Genomic DNA, 23,052 nt, shown 5'->3' on the forward strand with positions numbered 1-23,052 from the left:
CTCCACCATCCCCATAGCCAGTGCCGTAGTCAGATGTGATCCAGATAAAAGGATCACACACCTTTTTATTGATTTTTTAAAAAATGAAGATAGGACAATATTTTCATTATTGTAAAAAATTTAAGGCAAAAAAAGATTCCCTTTTAAAAATAATCACATACTGTAGATAATAAAACAGCAAAACGTATTAAAAACCACACATAAAGTAATCATTATGACAACAAAACATAATTACTGTAAGGTAAGACTTGTCTTTGCTTTTACTTTATCTTTGTTATTAATAAAGTCTTTAGTTTCCCAATAGTTTTCTGCACTGCATCCGCAAGCATTTTTTCTTGTCCTCTTCTTTCATTGCTTTCTCCACTCCTTCTAGCATGAGTTGTGCTTTGTTGAATCCCACCATATCCTTTTTCTCAGCAGCCTCCTTTACACATTTGGTTGCATCATTTAGCAATGTTCAAGCCTCCTCTTCTCATTCTGTTGTCTCAGCTTTTTCAGTTTTGCTTCCTTCTCTTGTATACTATCCTGTTCATTGTCTATCTTCTTAAACCTTTCCAACTCCTCTGCCTTTCCCCCTTCTTTCTTTTCTTTTTGCTCCTCTTTAATGACACACTGTTCATCACAATATTGCTTTGGAGCAGAGAGTCAGTTTGGTGTAGTGGTTAAGTGTGTGGACTCTAATCTGGGAGAACAGGGCTTGATTCCCCACTCCTCCAGTTGCACCTGCTGGCGTGACCTTGGGCAAGCCATAGTTTTGTCAGAGGCGTTCTTGAAAAAGAGCAGTTTCTGTCAGAGCTCTCTCAGCCCCACCTACCGCACAGAGTGTCTGTTGTGGGGAGGGGAAGGGAAAGGAGTTTGTAAGCCGCTCAGAAACTCCTTTGGGTAGTGAAGACCGGGGTATAAATCCAATCTCCTCCTCCTCCTCCTCTTCTTCTGAACATTAGCTGCTCTTGCCATCTGTAAAAGCTCCTGTGTGATATTAACATGATATACATTGTTTTCATATACATGATATAAAGTTTCTTTGATGGTTAGGTGGGCATTTAAAGTTCTCTCTGACATCCTGGCCCTTTCATTGGCCAAAATGGGTCCAGTTTTTGAAAACCCTCTTTCTATGTCCGTCCTACCAGGGGTCATTTCCTGCGGGAGCGCACAGGAGCAGAGCTCTGGCAGTAAGGAGCCCAGGCGGAGGGCACATGCAACAAGCCCCACCCTCATCTCCCAGCAGCCCTCAGTTGGGCCATGAGGAGCAAGAAGCAGCCAGGTAAATTGCAGAGCCCCCCCCGGCCCGCCTTCAGGTACAAGCTCTCCCTCCTCTGTGAGGGCAGATCTATGCGTTCCCCGCCCCCAATAGCTAGCAATCCAAAACAGTCCAGTGGCACCTTTAAGACCAAGTTTTATTCAGGTACAAGCTCTCCCTCCTCTGTGAGGACAGATCTGCACGTGTCCCCCCCCAATAGCTAGCAATCCAAAACAGTCCAGTGGAGCCTGAGCGGTGGGGGTTGCCTTCTGACACACCTCCGGTGATGTCAGGGGGTGTGGCATATGAAATAAGTCATGTTAATGAGTTATGCGAATGAGCTCCTGCACTTCTTTTTCTACGAAATGACCCCTGCGTACTACCATGCAATAATGATAATGCTGCTTTCACCACCTTGGTGACCAGTGGGTATTTTAGATCTCCAGATGGGTGTGTCTGTTCAAAGAACTGATTCCAGTATGTATCTATGTGGCAAGTTTCACTGGCAGTTTCATCTTCAAGTCTAAGAAGTTTCCATTCATCTGCAATCATGTCCAGTGGAATATCCACCAGGAGTGTTGCTGCTACTTTCATTATATCCTAGTGGGTTCCCTCCTTGACCCTCTCTGCTGGAGCTAAACACTGAAGATATCTGAGAATGGGCTCGCCCAAAGATGACTAGAGTAAAAGGTGTTTGCAGGCTGCTATGAAATGTTTTTTTTGCTCCCATTAAAAAGAGTAGCTGTTCCTTTTCAGAAAGTTTTTTCAGTTCGTCACAGATTCTACTTTCACTGATTACTTCTCTCACAGGTATGCAGTGCTCATCCCTGAAGGCTTCAAGTGACAACGGTGCTGAACTCTTACAAACACGATTCATTATAGTTCTTGTGAGTGTTTTTACTTTTGTGCACCACATGCACCAAAGGCTCTTCTTTCTGGAACACTGCAGTGAACTTTGTAAATAAGCGGGCACTCGTGCAAAAAAAATTCACCTCTGCTTTCATTGTCTCATGTTTTAAGAGGTTAATTATGTTTCTACATATTGTGGGAGATTTCACCAAATCAGTTTTACTCTTAGGAACAAAGTCCTTAAAGTACTTCATAACTGAACTAAAAACAATCTCTCTTCTCACTGGGAAGGCAACATATTTTCCCCAAAACGCAGTAATGAAAGAAAAAGAAAAAACACACAAACTGCATTCACAAAAATGAAAGAAATACTGACTTTACTGACCCTTAAAAAAAAAAAAACTGACAAATTACTGACCAAGATGAAAAAACGAGCTTTTACTGATTTTACTGACCATTTTCCACCCCTGTAAACTTGTAACGGCCCATTGCTATTTACAATAAACTGAACTGAACTACTAGTCAATTGTAGAACGATCACCAACCTCACCCCACACACACAATTTTAACCATCGCAGCATTATCGCTGGCAATTATCTTCAGTTTTCCTGCCCCTTCCCTGTTACCTTGCAGATATAATAGTGCAGTCACTTTTCAAAATTCATTGGACAAAATTCATATGACAAGCAGCACCTACCCCCCTGCCTGCTTGCCCACCTGCAGTGCTGCCACCTCTGCCCACCTGGGTCATGTGGTGGCAGCAGGAGTGACAGATGGCTGCTCCTGCTCCCTCCTCCTTCTCCCACCCATCTGTTGTCCTGACACCCTCAGCTGCCTGGTCCACGTGATGGTGGTGGGCAGTGGCAGGGAGAGCAGTGGCAGCTCCTGTTCCTCCTCACTCACCTGCCTCCCTCAGAACGGTGGCTTTTGGGGTATTTTAAGCAGGTCGAGCATGCGGCTTAATTGAAAGTAAAGGAACCAAGGAACAGGTTTTCCTAATGTGGTGTATTCAATCTGACCAAAGTATGTATGTGAACTCTGTCATTGAAACACCATGTGAAGCTTTCATCCTGGGCTAGGACCCTAATCCCTCACTTGTAATTGGTAGCCCAGGAAGAACCGACCAATCACCAACAGCCAGTTCCAAGAGCGGGAACTATTGTGATGGGACCTTATCCCTGCAACCTCATAGGTTGATACTGTATAGTAGGGTGTGGCTACTTTAGCCGGGAGAGTTTAAAAGTAGAATAGCTTCAATATAAAAGCTGTTCTGGGTATTCATGTTGATCTGTTTGGAGTTGAGTTACGAGTTGCTGAATAAAGCTGATCTTTTGCTGAAATCACTCTCTGACTCTTTGTTAAGTAACCAACTTAACACCTAATTTCTTTTCTAGTTCTGATTTCTGTAAACTGCCCTGTCTTGAGGAAATATCTATAATCCATGTGATATTTTGCTGTGTGCAAGTTTTAAATGTAGAGTTTTGACCTGGTGCAAACCAATTTTGATTGAGAAAAGTTTAAAATCTCGATATTTGGGGCAAGAGCTGATGACATTTAATATTCCATACTTGTAAGTCATTTTCCACAATCTCCGAAGGAAGTTTACTAGTGCCTTTCCATAATATTTCATCTAGGCATTTAGGCGATATTATTTTGTTACAGATCTTTACTCAATCAGGAGGATCCGCAAATGATCTAAATACGTGATCATATTGTGTATTGTTTATTGCTATTGTAAATCTAATTTTAAAAATGTGTGGGAGCGAAACGGTGGCTGAGATCTCACAACATGGCATAATGAGACTTTGGTTTTTCCTCAAAATTTAATATTCTTTTTTTTTTTAATTTGGGGGATTTTTCAGTAAATCCAGTGGTCCCCTGGTCTGCAGAAAAAAACGCCCCTTATTTGTACATGGCCCAATTTTCTGGGTTTTTTTAATCTACATGGGGGCCAAGTTAAGAATTAGAGATATGATTAAGAATGAGCACCACAGAGGAGAACATCTGAGTTTGAGAGAGCGCAAACCTGTAGTTTCTAACCAGACTTACGAGAAACTCGGGTGCAATCTCTATGTGTGTGGGGAGTGATGGTGGTGTACAAATCGCTTCCTGGGAACTGGGTATGGAATTAGTGGATTTTCTGCCTAAGTGTAGCACGGAGACAGGGGAGTAGCAAAAAGGTGACATGAAGTAATAGTGCAGATCAACTTACAGACTGTTTTAAAGAAAACTGGCCACATGGGAGTGCTGCTCTGGGACTTGAGAGAAACCATGTTGGATCAGGCCAATGGTCCATTCAGTCCAACACTTTATATCACACAGTGGCCAAAATCCAGGTGCCCCCAGGAGGTCCACCAGCAGGGCCAGAACTCCAGAAGTCCTCCCACTGCTGCCCCCCAAGCACCAAGAATACAGAGCATCACTGCCCCAGACAGAATGTTCCATCTGTAAAAAGGTAAAGGTAAAGGTTCCCTTGCTCGAAAGCCAGTCAAATCCGACTCTAGGGTTGCGGTGCTCATCTCCGGGTCTCGAACTGCTGAACTACCGACCTTCCACAGCCTGCAGTTCAGCATCTTAACCACTTGAGCCACCGCAGCTCCATCTGTACCTTGAGTTACCCACTGATGGTAACCTCTGTTCCATATGTTTATCCAATCCTCTCTTGAAGCTCTACGCTTTTAACCACCACTACTTCCTGTGGCAGTGAATTCCACATTAATTACTCTTTGGGTAAAGAAGTACTTCCTTCTATCTGTTCTAAGCATACTGCTCACCAATTTCACTGAGTGCCCATGAGTTCTTATATTGCAAGAAACAGAGAAAGTACCTCTTTCTCTACCTTTTCTATCCCATGCATAATTTTGTAAACCTCTATCGTTTTTGTTGTTGTTGTTGTTCAGTCGCATAGTCAAGTCTGACTCTTCGCGACCCCATGGACCACATCACACCAGGCTCTCCTGTCTTCCACCATCCTCCGGAGTTTGCTAAATTTCATTTCATGTGTGTTGCCTCGATAACACTGTCTAACCATCTCATTCTTTGCCATCCCCGTCTTCTTTGACCTTCAATCTTTCCCAGCATCAGGGTCTTCTTTTCCAGTGAGTGCTCCCTTCTCATTTGGTGGGCAAAGTATTTGAGCTTCAGTTTCATTATCTGGCCTTCCAGGGAACAGTCAGGGTTGATTTCTTTTAGGATTGATTGATTTGATCTTCTTGCAGTCCTGGGGACTCTCAAGAGTCTTCTCCAGCACCATAATTCAAAATAATCTATTCTTCAGCGCTCGGCCTTCCTTATAGTCCAACTCTTGCAGCCATACAGCACTACTGGGAATACCAGAAATGGCGATTGAGGGGTGACATGATAGAGGTTTAAGCCAAAAGCCGAAACCTCTCATGTCACCCTTCAATTGTCATTTCTCCAAGCTTAAGAGCCCTGATCTCTTTAACCTCTCTTCATAGGGAAGGTGTTTTGTTGTTGTTGTTGTTCAGTCGCACAGTCGAGTCCGACTCTTCGCGACCCCATGGACCAGCTCCCGTCAGGCCCTCCTGTCTTCCGCCATCCTCTGAAGTTAGCTCAATTTCATGTTCGTTGCATCGATGACACTGTCTAACCATCTCATCCTTTGCCGTCCCCGTCTTCTTTGACCTTCAATCTTTCCCAGCATCAGGGTCTTCTCCAGTGAGTGCTCCCTTCTCATTTGGTGGCCAAAGTATTTGAGCTTCAGTTTCATTATCTGGCCTTCCAGGGAACAGTCAGGGTTGATTTCTTTGAGGATTGACTGATTTGTTCTTCTTGCAGTCCAAGGGACTCTCAAGAGTCTCCTCCAGCACCATAGTTCAAAAGAATCTATTCTTCGGCGCTCGGCCTTCCTTATAGTCCAACTCTCACAGCCATACATGACTACTGGGAATACCATTGCTTTGACCATGCGGACTTTTGTTGGCAGGGTGATGTCTCTACTTTTTATCATGCTGTTTAGGTTCGCCATCACTTTCCTCCCAAGGAAATCTTTTAATTTCATGGCTGCTGTCACAGTCTGCGGTGATCTGGGATCCCAGGAACGTGAAGTCTGTCACTACTTCCACGACTTCCCCTTCTATTTGCCAAGGAGTGATGGGGCCGGATGCCATGATCTTAGTTTTTTTGATGTTGAGCTTCAAGCCCACTTTTGCGCTCTCCTCTTTTACCCTGAGCAAGAGGCTCTTGAGGTCCTCTTCACTTTCTGCCATCAGAGTGGTATCGTCTGCATATCTGAGGTTGTTGATCTTTTCCCCAGCAATCTTAATTCCCGCTTGTGATTCATCCAGGCCAGCATTTCGCATGATGTACTCTGCATATATATTAAATAAGCAAGGTGACAATATACATCCTTGTCGTACTCCTTTTCCTATGCTGAACCAATCAGTTGTTCCATATCCGGTTCTAACTGTCGCTTCTTGGCCCTTATACAGGTTTCTCAAGAGACATGTGAGGTGGTCTGGTACTCCCATCTCTTTAAGGACCTGCCATAGTTTGTTGTGATCCACACAGTCAAAAGCTTTAGCATAGTCAATGAAGCAGAAGTAGATATTTTTCTGGTACTCTCTTGCTTTCTCCATAATCCAGCGAATGTTGGCAATTTGATCTCTAGTTCCTCTACCTCTTCGAAACCCAGCTTGTACTTCTGGTAGTTCTCTATCCACGTACTGTTGAAGCCTAGCTTGTAGGATCTTGAGCATGACCTTGCTAGCGTGTGATATGAGTGCAATTGTGCGATAGTTTGAACATTCCTTGGCATTGCCCTTCTTTGGGATTGGAATGTATACTGACCTTTTCCAATCCTGTGGCCACTGTTGCGTTTTCCAAATTTGCTGGCAAATGGAGTGCAGAACTTTAACAGCATCATCTTCTAAGACTTTGAATAGCTCAACTGGAATACCATCACCTCCACTAGCTTTGTTGTTAGTAATGCTTTCTAAGGCCCATTTAACTTCACATTCCAGGATGTCTGGCTCGAGGTCAGTGATTATACCGTCGTGGTTGTCAAGGACATCGAGGTCTTTCTTGTATAGTTCTTCTGTGTATTCTTGCCATCTTTTCCTAATCTCTTCTGCTTCTGTTAGGTCCCTACCGTTTTTGTCCTTTATCATGGCCAGCTTTGCATGGAACGCTCCCTTGATTTCTCCAACTTTCTTGAAGAGATCTCTAGTCCTTCCCATTCTATTGTTTTCTTCTATTACTTTGCACTGTTCATTCAGGAAGGCCTCCTTATCTCTCCTTGCTGTTCTCTGGAAATCTGCGTTCAGTTGGGTAAATCTTTCCTTTTCGCCTTTGCCTTTCGCTTTCCTTCTTTCCTCTGCTATTTGTAAAGCCTCATCAGAAAGCCACTTTGCTTTCTTACATTTCTTTTTCTTTGGGATGGTGGTGATTGCTGCCTCCTGTACGATGTCACGAACCTCTGTCCATAGTTCTTCAGGCACTCTATCTATCAAATCCAGACCCTTGAATCTATTCTTCACCTCTACTGTATATTCATCAGGGATGCGATCTAGGTCAAACCTGAATGGCCTCGTGGTTTTCCCAATTTTCTTCAGTTTAAGTCTGAATTTTGCAATGAGTAGCTCATGATCTGAACCACAGTCAGCTCCAGGTCTTGTTTTTACTGACTGGATAGAGCTTCTCCATCTTTGACTGCAAATTATATAGTCAATCTGATTTCGGTGTTGCCCATCTGGTGATGTCCATGTGTAGAGTCGCCTCTTAGGTTGTTGGAAAAGGGTGTTCGCTATGACCAGTGTGTTCTCTTGACAAAACTCTGTTAACCTTTGCCCTGCTTCATTTTGCTTTCCAAGGCCAAACTTGTCTGTTATTCCAGTTACCTTTTGACTTCCTACTTTAGCATTCCAGTCCCCTATGATGATGAGGACATCATTTTTTGGTGTTAGTTCTAGGAGGTGTTGTAGGTCTTCATAGAACCGGTCCACTTCAGCCTCTTCTGCATCAGTGGTTGGGGCATACACTTGAATTACTGTGATGTTGAATGGTTTGCCTTGGAATCGGACAGAAATCATTCTGTCATTTTTGAGATTGTATCCCAGTACTGCCTTTTGCACTCTCTTGTTGACTATAAAGGCCACACCATTTTTTCTACGAGATTCCTGGCCACAGTAGTAGATATAATGGTCATTTATATTTAGGATTTTTGGCTCCAATGTGCATCACCTTGCACTTGGCCACATTGAACCCCATTTGCCATGTTGACGCCCACTCGCCCATCCTTGACAGATCCCCTTGGAGTGCCTCACAATCCTCACTGGTTTTCACCACCCTGAACAACTTTGTATCATCCGCAAATTTAGCCACTTCACTGCTTACTCCCATCTCCAAATCATTAATGAACAAGTTAAAAAGCAGTGGACCAAGTACTGATCCCTGCGGTACCCCACTGCTTACCACCCTCCACTGAGAAAATTGCCCACCTACACTCACTCTCTGTTTTCTATGAACTAGCCAGTTTTTGATCCATAAAAGGACTTGTCCTTCTATCCCATGATTTTTGAGCTTACTTAGGAGCCTTTGATGAGGAACTTTATCAAAAGCTTTCTGGAAGTCAAGGTAAATAATATCTATTGGATCCCCCTTGTCCACATGTTTGTTCACCCCCTCAAAGAACACTAACAGGTTAGTGAGACAAGGCTTAAAACTCCTGTTAGTGAGACAAGACTTAAAACTCCTGTACTTCCCCAAATTTACCACTACACCACTGGAAGTGAGCCACAAATTTACCACTACACCACTGGAAGTGAGCCACAGGGATGTGGTGTTTGTCTGGGTGGAGAGGATGGGGATATCATCAGAACAGAAGCATCACTACTCCCAGGAAACATCTGGGAGGTGAATTATTTCCATGGTTCAATATCCACTGTACACGGACCTTCTGCTGCAACTCCATATACAGCTAATCATGGAATAGTATCAAGCTGGTTTATGAAGAACAGCCCCAGTGGCCAAACCAACCTTGGAAGGCAAGCTTAGCAAAAGCCACTTCAATTTTGCTGCCAGGGCCCCAGCATTTAGCAGTCCCTAATAAGAGGAAGGAGCTGCGGTGGCTCAAGGGGTTAAGACGCTGAACTGCAGGCTGTGGAAGGTCAGTAGTTCAGCAGTTCGAGACCCGAGTTGCCGCATGACGGAGTGAGCTCCTGTCTCTAGTTCCAGCTCCTGCCAACCTAGCAGTTTGAAAGCAAGAAACTGCAAATAGATAAATAGGTACCGCTTCGGTGGGAAGGTAACAGCGTTCCGTGCGCCTTGGTGTTTAGTCATGACCACGGAAACGTCTTCGGACAGCGCTGGCTCTTCGGCTTGGAAACGGAGATGAGCACCGCAACCCTAGATTCGGATTCGACTGGCTTTCGAGCAAGGGGAACCTTTACCTTTAATAAGAGGAAATACGAAGAGCCTTGTACAACGCTGGTGAACACCTCCTGCGTAGAGCTTCCTGGATGCAGAACCTGATCACCTCTGCTTCCTTCCTTATTTAACAGAGGCTCGCTTGGCTCAGACTTTCTGAATCCTTCCCGTACGCTTACCTGTTCCCAGCCGGTCTGCCCTCACCGCCCTCCTCCCGCCCTGATAATGCCATGCTACCCGCATCCTGGCTTGCTTCTGATATTTATGCTCTGTTCTCCTGGGGACAGCCTTGCCTAAGGCAGCCCAAGGAAAAGTTTCGACCTGAACCTGGATTATTATAACTACTCATCAGTGACGCGCTTTCTCTCTTTTGCTGACGGATTAATATTTCCGACAATCAGCATTCTTAATGCCTCTGAATGCCACACTGAATTAAGAAAAGAAGCAAAAGCGCTGCCAAAGCAGGTCAGCAGTAGTTCAGCAACGCTCCTTCTCAATGCAGAAATATGCCACCTTTGGGGAAGGAGGAAAAAAACAAAACACACACACACACACACTTGCATAGTTATGCTTAAACCTGATACTGGATTTGCATTGAAGAATGAACACATGATGCTGCTTTACACCGAATCAGACTCTTGGTCCATCGAGATCAGTGTTGTTTACTCAGACTAGCAGCGGCTCTCCAAGGACACAGGCTGAGCAGCTGTTCCACAGGTTTCAGTATCGATCGCTGCGGAGACAGGAGTGTGCAAAGCACTTGTAGCCTTAATTATCCCCCCGCACACATCAGGTATTTTCCTTCTGCAGAGATGCCCCCACCTAGCACAGCCAGCTGACCTGGATTCTTTCCAGATCACACAGAGTTCGAACACGGATACCGAATATTCATAAGAACATAAGAGAAGCCAATGCTGGATCAGGCCAATGGCCCATCTAGTCCAACACTCTGGGTCACACAGTGGCCAAAAATACCAGGGGCCATCAGGAGGTCCACTGGTGGGGACAGGACACTAGAAGCCCTCCCACTGTTGCTCCACCCCCCAAGCACCAAGAATACAGAGCATCCCTTGCCCCAGACCGAGAGTTCCTATCTGTATCTTGTGGCTAATAGCCACTGATGGACCTCTGCTCCGTATGCTTATCTAACTCCCTCTTGAAGCTGTCCATGCTTGTAGCCGCCACCACCTCCTGTGGCAGTGAATTCCATGTGTTAATCAACCTTTGGGTGAAGAAGTACTTCCTTTTATCTGTTCTAACCGATCGCTCAGCAATTTCATTGAGTGCCCGCGAGTTCTCGTATTGTGAGAAAGGGAGAAAAGTACCTCTTTCTCTACCTGCTCTATCCCATGTATAATTTTATAAGCCTCGATTATGTCACCCCTCAGCCGTCGTTTCTCCAAGCTAAAGAGCCCCAAGCGCTTTAACATTTCTTCATAGGGAAAGTGTTCCAACCCTTTTATCATTCTAGCTGCCCTTTTCTGCACTTTTTCCAATGCTATAATATCCTTTTTGAGGTGTGGTGACCAGAACTGTACACAGTACTCCAAATGAGGTCACACCATTGATTTATATGGGGCATTATGATACTGGCTGATTTGTTTTCAATTCCCTTCCTAATAATCCCCAGCATAGCGTTGGCCTTTTTTATTGCAGTTGCACACTGCCTTGAGATTTTCATTGAGTTATCTACTACGACTCCAAGATCTCTCTCTCGGTCAGTCTCTGCCAGTTCAGGGCCAGCCCCAAATGAACTGCATTTTGTCCATTGAAATTATTGCCCTTAACACACCCCAGAATGGATTAACGGGCCAAGACTTGTTAAGATAATATCAAAATATCTCAGAGAGGGGAATGGTGGCTACTGGGGCTAATACAACACCATCACATATTGAGTGGCATCATTCTGACATAAGATAGGTGGACTGCCTGCCTTCTGTGAAAGAGAGTCGCTTAAGCTGGAAAAGGCTTTGGGCTTTGCTAAGGAGAGTGGTAGGATGCAGGCCAAGAAATTAAAATCAATAAATAACCTGTATTATTGTAAAAAACAATAAATCACCTGTATTATAAACAAACATGATACAAAAGCAGCAGCAGTAAAATTAAACATGCCAACAGCAGAAGATATCAAAAATTAGATATCAAATTAAAATTCTGCAAACTGCTCAAAGATATTAATCTGTACAATTCAGAGATAGAAAGGCCTACAGGGACAAAAATGAAAATATAGGTGGAAATAATAGTTTTTAAAAATCCTGCTGTTTTTCATTCTATTTTTTTTTTAAATAGAAACATTTGTTGACTACAATGTTGATAGTTTCTATTTTAAGCCTTGCTTTATTCCTTACTTTCCCACACAGAATAAACTAAGATATTTTGAGGGAGCTCCCGCTACCTTCTCCAAGACTGGGCATACTTCTCAGTCTCGGTTGACTAAAATGGAGGCATTTACGCTTTTAAAGCTTTATAAATGTGCCGAACAGCCCAACTGTAGGAATATACTAAATGAATCACCATTTTACGTTCTTAAAAGCAGTAAAACAAGCTTAGATTTGATAAGAAAACAAGTATTGCATGTATTTCCCCAAATTTTCATTTTATTCTGTTGGGGGGGGGGGGAATCCAATATTCGCTGTCCTCTTCAAAATTTCCTGAAAGTGTGTGTATGTGTGTAAAGTGTTGTCAAATCACAGCTGATTTATGGTGACTGCATAGGGTGTTCAAGGCAAGTGGTTAAGCGAAGGTGGTTTGCCGTTGCCTTCCTCTGCAAAGTCCTCCTTGGTGGCCTCCCATCTGAGTACTGACCCTGCCTAGCTTCCGAGATCTCCCAAGAACAATCTACACTATACCAATCCTACAGGGCTCTTTCTGTAGCAGGAACTCCTCTGCATATTAGGCGACAAACCCCTAGTGTAGCCAATCGTCCAAGTGCTTACAGAGCTCTTCTTACAGGGGCTACTGTAAGCGCTTGGAGGATTGGCTACATTAGGGGGTGTGTCACGTAATATGCAAACGAGTTCCTGCTACAACAGTGGTTCTCAACCTTCCTAATGCCGCAACCCTATAATACCGTTCCTCATGTTGTGGTGACCCCCAACCAATGTTCCCTCTAAGCTGTGGAGTCTTGTGAGCAAAAATTCTACTTTGTGAGCTACTGGCATTAAAGTTGTGAGCAAGCAATTTGGCTACTACATAAATTAGTTTGCTCTGGAGCCCTCCTTCCTGAGCGAAGACAAAAATGTGTGAGCTGGAGGCTCAAAAACTGTGAGCTGGCTCACACTCACTCAGCTTAGAGGGAACACTGCCCCCAACCATAACATTATTTTCGTTGCCATCATAAGACCATTGAAAAGTTGTGTTTTCCTATGGTCTTAGGTGACCCCTGTGAAAGGGTCGTGCGACCCCCAAAGCGGTCGCGACCCACAGATTGAGAACCGCTGTGCTACAAAAAGAGCCCTGTTTAAAGTCGATCCACATTTCCATAGCAACAAGCCAGCTTCTGACAAAGAGGATTCTTCCTTCTCTCCCAACACTGCAACTTTCCCTAGCTTTTAAAATTTTGCACACAGCATCGATCTAATCATTTTACCAACAGGCCAATACCGACTCTGTCTTGTACTTAGGAGGACTTTTACTGCTATACACCCAGGGTTTCATCTGCACTGGAGGTGGTATTCCCCTAAGGCAGTTTGATGATCCTGAGTCGAGGGCCGGTTCAGTCTCTCTCAGCCAGTGATCCTCTTTGTGTGATGAAGGAGCATCAAATAGGCAAACAGCCAGCTCGCCAGGTCTGTATGCAGAGAATCCCAATATTTACTTATTCTTTCCAATTACATACCTCTGCTCAATCATTTAGTCCCAAAAGCTAACAGTGTTCTTCATTCTACAACTCTGCTCAGTTTGAACTGCTCTTCCAGCCTAAAAATCCTTCATTGTCTCTATGAGTCATTTACACTGGAGGAAGGCTCCAATCTAAGTAGGTTTGCCAGTTCTGGGTTAGGAAATATCTGGCGATTTTGGGGGTGGAGCCAGAGGAGGGTGGGGTTTGGGGGACGGGAGGGGAGAGACCTCATAATGCCATAGACTCCACCCTCCAAAGCAGCCATTTTCTCCAGGGTTCCCTGGAGATCAACTGTAATATCAGGAGGTCTCCATGCCTCCACCTGGAGCATGACACCCCTAAAAGCCCAAGGATCTCTTGGATTTGCTTAAGCTGGAAAAGGCTTTGAGCTTTGCTAAGCAGAGTGGTAGGACGCAGGCTGAGAAGTTAAAATCCGAACAACAAATCACCCGTATTATTAAAAAAACACGATGCAAAAGCAGCAGCAGCAAAATTAAATATGCCAACAGAAGAAGATATCAAAAAGAAGAATTTTTAAACTGCCCGTCTAAGACAGCCAAGGATACGGAGGGTTTCCTGAGAGAGGGGATTCCACAGGATGGGAGCTACCAACGAGAAGGCCGTTTCGTGCGGAGGACAGTCTGGACTCCCTGGGTGGTGATGCCAGCAATGTAACTGCATTGCTTGATTTCAGTTCTCCAGGTAGAATGGGTGTGGTGCGGTTAGAGTTTCGGACTAGGATCTGCGAGAGCCAGGTTCAGATGCCCACCCTGCCAAGGAAGCTGGCTGGGTGGCCATGCAGCCAGTGACACACACTCAGTCTGGCCTACCTCAAAGGGTTGTTGTGAGGATAGAACGGAGGAGAGAACAATGTAAGCTGCTTTGGGTCTCCGTTGGGGAGAACGGCGAGGCATAAAAGAAGTAAATCAGTAATGAATAGTAAGGGAGGAGGAATGGTCCCTGTTAGGAAATGTATCCCTTAAAAATCGTACCCTTCACAAATTCTGAGCTACTCGGGAGACAGGCGTTCTCTTATCCACCCTATAAATCAAATCACTGGCTGGATAAGTTACTTGAAGACTCCCTATGACTTTCACCACCTCGGAAATGGCCGAGTCAATAACGTTACCTTGCTGGGCATATAATACTCTACCACAAGAGAGCCAGTCTGGTATAGTGGCTAAGAGCGGCGAACTCTAATCTGGGAGAACTGGGTTCGATTCCCTACTCCTTCACAGGAAGCCAGCTGGGTGACCTTGGGTCAGTCACAGTTCTCTCAGCCTCCCCCCCCCAAAAAAACAACACACAAACCTAGCTCATCACAACCTAGCTGGAATTTCAGGTTGCCAGACAATCTTCGGATCTCCTGGCTATACTACACCCACTGCCATATGACAATTATAATTATTACTCCACCACAATAAACTCCGCCCACTTTCCCAGAGATTTTCTGAACATCCACGTATTCGGGAACGTAGCCATTATTTTCCTGAACACAAACTAAGACTCTGATTATTTTCTTTTAAAGTAATCCAGTAGGTTTATAGTATTCTTTTGAAGTGTGTAGGACTTTAAATTGTAGCACAGTTCAAAATCTGTTCTGTCTAGAAAACAACAGCTAGCCACATCACCACAGCGGCACAGGTTAATTTTAATGCACAGATCAACTTTAGCAAAATAGGTACCAGTGCTACAACTCGTTTGGAGAAAAGGAGGAGAAACTGAAAATCATATTCCAACTGCAAGTTACAGCGTATGCACACACAAACATGGTCACACACATCCCTAGCTTGTTATAGAGACTGAATGATCAGCTACTAAAGGTACTGCTACTAACAGACACAGTGGTCTGGGAACGCTATGGATGCAGATGTAGGGCAACGTATCTAGAGAACCACCACATGACCCGGTGTTTCCATTAGGCACTGGCCGCTTTGACATAACCCTGAGAACTCGATACTTACTCTTGAACGGCTCTGGCTATAGACAGGGCGGTGGATCCAGTTTCATTAACGCTATCCAAGGTCACATTTGGCAGGTCATCATCATCACTGTCGCTTTTAATTTGCCTGGGAGACAGGCCACGTGGGTCCATTTGTGCTGAGTGAGGAATAAAAAGATACACAATGGATTAAAATTCACAAAGTGAAACTGATACTGCTCAGGAAGAACACACAAGGTGTACACCTCCAGCTCCTTCTACTACATGGATATTCTTACCACACTGAGAATAGCAGGCATATTGGTTTGGCGATTTCCAGTTACCCTTGGCCATTTCACACGCAAACAATAACAGAAGATGACTGAGAATTAGTACGTATATGTTACTCTGCTGATATTAACGAGGAACAGGGCTGCTGTTTCATTCTAAAGATATTTCCTTGGAAGTCAATCCCATTTGGTTCACTGAGTCTGATTTCCTATTGAGGCTGAAACTAGACTTTATGGAGAGTGCATGTTACAGAGATCACAAGAAACAGGCTACGCTTCTCTTCCTCTGTTCATCATATGTGGCAAATTAAAAAGGCATGACATAATTGCATTGTAGCCTGCTCTTCCACTTCAATGTTTGCCATCTGTGGGGACTGGGAACTTCACTATGACACTTTTATACCATGTACTTGGTTACTAGCCATTACCATGAGAGAGAGAGGAGACCTAGGGGTCACTAATCTCTGTTATAATCAAAGCTACTGCGGTCTACTAGTGTTGGACTATGAATGGGGAGACCTGGGTCCGGATCCCTTGTCAAGGTCTCTGTCACACTGTGTGTCAAGACTAGGGAGAGAAGAAGAAGAAGAGATGTCTCAGAGTGTCTTACAAACTCCTTTCCCTTCCCCTCCCCACAACAGACACCCTGTGAGGTAGGTGGGGCTGAGAGAGCTCTTGACAGAAACTGTTCTTTTTCAAGGACAGCTCTTATCAGAACTATGGCTTGCCCAAGGTTATCCAGCCAGGTGCAAGTGGAGGAGTGCAGAATCAAACCTGGTTCTTCCAGATTAGAGTCTGCGCACTTAACCACTACACCAAACTGGCTCTCTAGGGATGGGCATGAACCAAATTACGAACTGAATTTTGTGATGAACCATGCTGGTTTGTGTGATCGCAAACCCCGATTTGCAAAATCGCACTGTTCACAAACCGACCACGAACTACCATGGTTTTTGTGGCAGTTTGTTCGGTTCATAAGAGAGCTCATGGGCCAGACATGCTGGCGCCAAAGGCAATGGTCGAGAATGCTTTAAAGATGTGCTGCAGCAGCGTGACTTGCCAGTGAGCTTGGAAGGCCTTAAAATGCCTTCTGAGCTCACTGGTGAGTTGTGCCACCACAGCGACACAACGTGAGTCAGCTCAAGGGCATTCTTCTGAGTTCACTTGCAGTAGCTGCTGCAGCAGCTTCCATGGGGGGAGCAAAAGGCGTTGCTGAACTGGCTTGTATCTAATAGATGTAAGCCAGCTCAGTGATGCCTTTGCTCTTCCCTCTCCCGTGTGGAAGCTACACAAACTTCGTGAACCCGAATTGGTTCAGTAAATGGAAAAGCTTGTGGAGGTTCACGAACCATGGTTCATGAGAACCCATGAACCATCACAAACCTGCATTTTTCTGATTTGTGCCCATCCCTAGTCAAGACCAGTCACTTTTGGGGGGGGCCTTTACTGTTGCTGCCACCACTTTGGGTAAAATCCAGCCCCTCTCTCTCACATGGGTTGCCCAGTCAGCCTTACATGGGTGTTGCTCAGTAGCATGCCAAGTGGCCAGGCGGGTGGGTAAGGCCTTGTGCAGACTCTTTCAAGTTAAGCAAATGGTATTGCAAAGGACAGATCTGAGCAGAGGTCCTTTCGGGGGGGATCGCGGGGGATCACAGTTCCCCCGGGTGAGGTACGGGGGCGGGGCACATGACAAAGCCCCGCCCCCCGCTTCCGGCCCTCATTCAGCCAGGAGGAGGCAGGAGAAGAGGGAGGGTAAGTTGCCTCCTCATGCAAGGCCGGCGGCGGCGGCCGGGACCGTTGGGGCGGGGTGTGTGGCCTTATGACACACTTCAGGTGATGTCAGGGGGTGTGGCCTTAGGACACACTTCCGGTGATGTCAGGGGGTGTGGCATATGCTAATGAGTTATGCTAATGAGTCCCCCTAGCTCTTTTTCTATGAAATGACCCCTGGATCTGAGGTACACTGAGTAAAATAAACACAAAGACAGTTGATAACTAAAGTACTTACAATCCATATTACATCCCATATCTGGCAGTTGCAGGATGCCCCCAACCCTGGTGCATCCAGAACCCTCTTTGGCATCATTCTCCTCTGTCATCCTTCATGACAAAACACACACTCAAAGGCATTCAACCACAGACCCAATAATTTCTTCCAAGAGTCTCTCCCCCTCAAACAAAGAAACAGTTCTCCTTTTCAGACCTCACCCTACATGTGCTGTGGGGCCTTCAGTCAATCTGGGTGCCAAGCCTTGGGGCTCAAGCCCACCGAACCTGGACCGTCCAATTACGAGGTGTTAACACATCAGAAGGCTGGTGTGTTGTCCCTCTCAGTTGGAAAGGATCCTCTGTCCGGCATAGAGCACCATCTCCCCTTCTTCCCAGCCACAGTGTCACTTGGGCTCCCTTCTATCACTGTAGCCACCAAGGCATCTCTTGCCCCCTGCCCATCGTCTCATCACATGCCCACTCCATTATGGAGCTCACCTGGTGGCTATGGGCCAGTCACTCTCTCTCTCAGTCTAACCTACCTGACATTGTCCTTTGGAGGACAAAATGGAGAATTGTGAACACCATCCTGAACTCCTTGGAGGAGAGGTAAATTAAGAGTTTCTACTTAAGGAGGCTTAGAATTGCAGGCAGTAACTCCATCTGCAGCAGTTATCATCTGTGCAAAACATGGTAAGAGAGCCAGTTTGGTGTAGTGGTTACGTGTGCAGTCTCTAATCTGGGAGAACCGGGTTTGATTCCCCACTCCTCCACTTGCACCTGCTGATGTGACCTTGGGTCAGTCACAAGCAGTGACACACCTGTCCTTGAAAAAGAGCAGTTTGTGTCAGAGTTCTCTCAGCCCCCACCCACCTCACAGGGTGTCTGTTGTGGGGAGGGGAAGGGAAAGGAGTTTGTAAGCCGCTCTGAGACTCCAAGTGAAGGGCGGGGTATTAATCCAATCTCTTCTCCTCTTCTCTTCTTCTCTTCTAAGATAGGGTTGGCTTTCCCCTTCCCACGGCAGACCCTCTTTATGTTGTCCCTTGAGGTCCCCTAACCCCCAGGAGCAGCAATTCATGGAAATTAGTGGGCTACCGTGGGAGAAGGGGAATGCTGGACAGCTCCATTTGACCTTTGGAAAATTTAGTCTGGATCCAACCCATAAACAGTGAAAGATGCATATCTGAGACCAGCAATATGATCTCTGTAGTTTTCAAAGAATGTTAAGAATCAAAATAACAAATGGCTTAATGCTAGATGTCCATAATTACTCAGGTTTCATAAATTGATGGAACGGATAATAGGACCTTAATGATTTTTTAAACGGAACTGTTGCCCTGCGATTAAAACAAACAACAAAAAACTGGACTAATATGTGCAGTACAAATAATGTACTTTTCAAAAGCATGAACTGTGGTCTGTCCTAGAAGAACTTAAACCAGATAACCCAAGAGAGGTACAATTATTTGGTGGGAGAAGGTTCCACTGTTGAAAAAGCAGTGGGAAGACACTCATCATCAATCATTATTATAATATTAAAATCTCTCCCTCTGGGTTGTCAAGTCGCGTTATTTTACCAAGACGCTTGAAATGTTTGTTCTTCTCCTTAAAGCTCCGAGTTTAGCAACCAGAGAACATTAGTCAGAGTAAAGGCTTTTTTTAGCCCTGACTTTCAGAGAATAGCTAGAATTTTCACCCCAGAAAAGGCAAACCTTTGATCTTAACAGATATGGTATCTATTCAAATACAAGACTAAGTTTCCCCCCCAAGTATGCCTTCAAAAAAAGTGGGGAAAAGAGGGGGCTGCCTTACATTTGCATACAAGTTACAGCTATGTTTGTCAGTAATTTTTTGTGTGTGTATAGGGGCGGTTGTCTTACATTCAGGGTTGTCTTCATTTCGAGTAAATACTTTAGGATCTCCAGTCATTTTGTAGATACACTTAGTCCTTAATGCCAATTGCCAAGCAAACCTCAATCACAAATAGCATTTTTTTTTGGCAGAAGGACATGCGCTATGGCTTGACAGAGTTGATTAATACAAAGCAAGGGGCCATCCATTCTCGATACCCTGTTAGCAAATTAAAGGGGAAGGGCATCCTTCACCATTAAAACCTATTTGCAAACGATACTCCATCAACCTCTTCGCGTAGCTGAGACTTGAAAATGGCAGCTATATTATCTTGCCCTTTTTCTGAATTATGCAACTAATTACACAGTAAGTTTGCTAATGCCGCAAGACTATCATTTCTTAGTCATGAATGCTGAACGTTAACATCCTTTCATGGGCAGACGGAAAGATACCCTTAAACACCAGTGATGGTAGGTGGGGATGACAGTGTGATGTTTTAATGTTGGGAAACTAGGCCATAACATCCAAGCTGAATCCAGCTCACCAGAGACTCGGTAGCCGTGCAGTTCTATGCAAAAGAGCTCCAGTCTGATTTCAGTGGGCTTAGAGTAATTCTGCACAGGACTGCACTCAAAAAATCTTATTTTTACTGCCTTCCATATGATCCCAAGGAGGAGGAAAGTGTCAAGTGATTGGCAAGCTACCCTACTTAGCTAAGGGCTGGTGTTTGGTTTGAGCAGGCCTGCCCCAAACTCAACCTCCAGTACAAGGATGACCACTGGGAACCTCAGGGCCACATCTTACATCAGGGTCCCCAACCTTTTTGCGCCTGTGGGCACTTTGAAATTTTGAAAGAGGGTGGTGAGCGCCACCCCAAAATGGCTGCCACAGGAGGCGGACCCAAATCCAAAATGGCTGCTGCAGGACATAGAGCCAGATGCAATGCCTCCCTCCTCACTTTCTAAAAGAATGGCATGACAACCACGCTGAACATATGAAGCTGCCTTATTCAGAGTACAGTCCAAGAAAAAAACAATTGCAGACAAAATTACTAATGCAATCCCTATTTCTATTAAATAAACTATTATAAACAGTCAACACAATATAGTTAAAGGTGTAGTCTTAACACAAAGTCAATCAATTTCTAAAGCCGCTACAACTTGAGTTGTGGCTCATACCGAAGTGAAATATCTCTGTTAGGATCCAATCCTCAGTTTCTCAGCCAGATAATTTCTCAAACAGATGTTTGATCAATCAATAGTCCAAGTACAGTCCCTGCTATGAGCAGACAGCTTTGAGTGCCCGTTTCACCATTTCGTTTCTTCAAGGTCAGAACAATCCACCAAAAAATAAGTCCATTTCAAAGCACAAGGCTTCTCTCAACCATTGGCATAATTAACGTGAATGTGAATTTGTTTTATTCAGAGTCCAGCCACTGGCCTATAAAGATTAGTATTTATACTTTCACTGGAAGCATGCCCCAGCCACTGAGGGGACAGCAAGCCTACAGAAGGAGTGGGTGGGCTTCTACTCCTGGACACTCATCTCCCCTCATGGAACAGCCCAGCTCGCAGGCCCCCTCTCTGGTGCACGAAGGAAACTCATGGCAACCGTCAGTCAGGCCCGAAGGAGGAATGAAACCACACGCTGGAAAGCCCAGGGGCTAACTAGTCCTCTTGAACCTCCTTGATGGCTGGAGTTACAATTACAGCCACAGAAAACCCTCTCATCTGAGCGAGAGCAGCCAATAACAAGCCCAGCCATACAATGTCCCTAGCCCTGCCCACTTTCTGAAAAGCTCAGGGAAAGTAGCTGTGGGTGCGACAGCCCCCATGGGCTCCCCATTCGGGAATCCTGTCTCACAGGATTAGGCTTGCCAAGTCCCCCCAGGGGGGCGGGAAAACCCCCACTCCAGAGGCCCGTTCCGCGCCACCGGCGGATTGGACCCCGGGGGGAACCCCACCCCGACGTGCACGTCACTCTATGGTTTTCCCTCGGATGGTCGTGGCCCTGCCCCCAGCGTGCCCGGCATGGTTGCGTCACTTCCGAGTGACGTGAATGTGGCGAAATTCAGACTTGGCAACATTACACAGGATACGTAAAAAGCACCATGTACTCATGTGCTCTGGTCACAGTTAAATGTGGTACTTGGTGCTTCTTTCTAGAAAACATTTGTAACAGGAAAAAAAAATGTCTAAAAATGTATGCAGTTTGTAACGTTCGGCAGTGCTAGCATGCCTGCTTATGTATCTGTCCAGTCAGACAAGGAGAATGCCTCAAAGGTCAAGCTACAGCAGATGAAGTTTACAACAAAAGAAATATATTTATTATATAGCGTACCCAATGATGTAGTTAAAAACATAGGGCCTGAATATCAGGCTGCAAGAAAAGCCATAAACTTTACATAAGCTATTATAAATCCCTCATACGCTGTATCTTATTGCTAGTTGATGACACACACATCCGGAAATACTTGAAATTCTGTGCCAGATTATAGTACCAACGGACGATTTATGTGTTAGCATGGTTTCCATGTGACAGGACCCATGGTTTGCTTTATAAGCTAACATCAAACCACACAATATGAGACAACATCACCTGGTCAGGCTTAAAATACATATTGTTTATTTTCCAGATGTGTGTTCTAAAAACTATGTTATGTATTACTGACCACTGAGGAGGAGGAAGGAGGAGGAGGAGGAGACTGGAGTTATACCCCACCCTTCAGTACCCGAAGGAGTCTCAGAGCGGCTTACAATCAGTGTTCCCTCTAAGCTGAGTTAGTGTGAGCCAGCTCCGTTTTTTAGCCTCTGGCTCACACATATTTGTCTTGGCTCAGGAAGGATGTCTCCAGAGCAAACTAATTTATGCAGTAGCCAAATTGCTCGCTCACAACTTTAATGCCTGTAGCTCACAAAGAAGAACTTTTGCTCAGAAGACTCCACAGCTTAGAGGGAACATTGCTTACAATCCCTTTACCTTCCCCTCTCCACAACAGACACCCTGTGAGGTAGGTGGGGGGCTGAGAGAGCTCCTTCGAGAACTACCCTTGAGAAAACAGCTTTGAAATAACTTATGACTGACCCAAGGTCACCCCAGCAGCTGCATGTGGAGATTGCACGCTCCTATCCACAACACCAAACTCGCTCTTAGGAAGGCCTAAGAGGCTGAAACGTCTTGTGTTGGTCTTTTGGCATTTATCATCAACTTTGTATGAGGGATTTATAATAGCTTGTATAAAACTGATTCTGGATGGCTTTTAATGCAGCCTAACATTCAGGCTTTATGTTTTCAACTACATTATCGTGTACACTAGATAATAAATATATATTCCTTTCGATATGAATTTTATCTGCTGCAGCTCGACCTTTGAGGCACTCCCAGTACATTTCCGATTGAGTTTGTTTCCCCTTCTCCTTTGCTTGCTCAGTCAGAAAATGAAACATCAAGATCTCAAATTCGTCTGATGCCGTTTGGCTAGTAGTTATCTGGTAGTTATCTAAATGATTATACAAATTTGTATCCCAAAGGTTTTTAAAGAAATTAAGTAATGATTTTGTGTGTGTGGGGGGGGGTGATTCGAAACAGAGAAGTTACAAGGGGAGGGAAATTTAGCGTTGGACTGTTCCGAATATGAAGAGTGTGCCCTTATGAATGACACAGCCCCATTTCCGTTTCTAATTAC

At 44.9% G+C, this 23,052-nt stretch overlaps 1 protein-coding gene across 1 annotated transcript in view; it reads right to left on the bottom strand.

The window, feature by feature from the left end:
• Nucleotides 1-23,052, bottom strand: part of LOC107108797 (Krueppel-like factor 12) — a gene marked incomplete at its 3' end in the record, with an annotated part of 139,806 nt that overhangs the window by 14,979 nt on the left and 101,775 nt on the right. The window contains exon 4 of the mRNA XM_015409318.1: nt 15,281-15,416. Coding sequence (XP_015264804.1) covers nt 15,281-15,416 — 136 coding nt within the window. The remainder of the gene's footprint in view (nt 1-15,280; nt 15,417-23,052) is intronic.

The sequence above is a fragment of the Gekko japonicus genome, unplaced genomic scaffold (genome assembly GCF_001447785.1).
Source record: "Gekko japonicus isolate JY-2015 unplaced genomic scaffold, Gekko_japonicus_V1.1 scaffold569, whole genome shotgun sequence".
NCBI lineage: Eukaryota > Metazoa > Chordata > Lepidosauria > Squamata > Gekkonidae > Gekko > Gekko japonicus.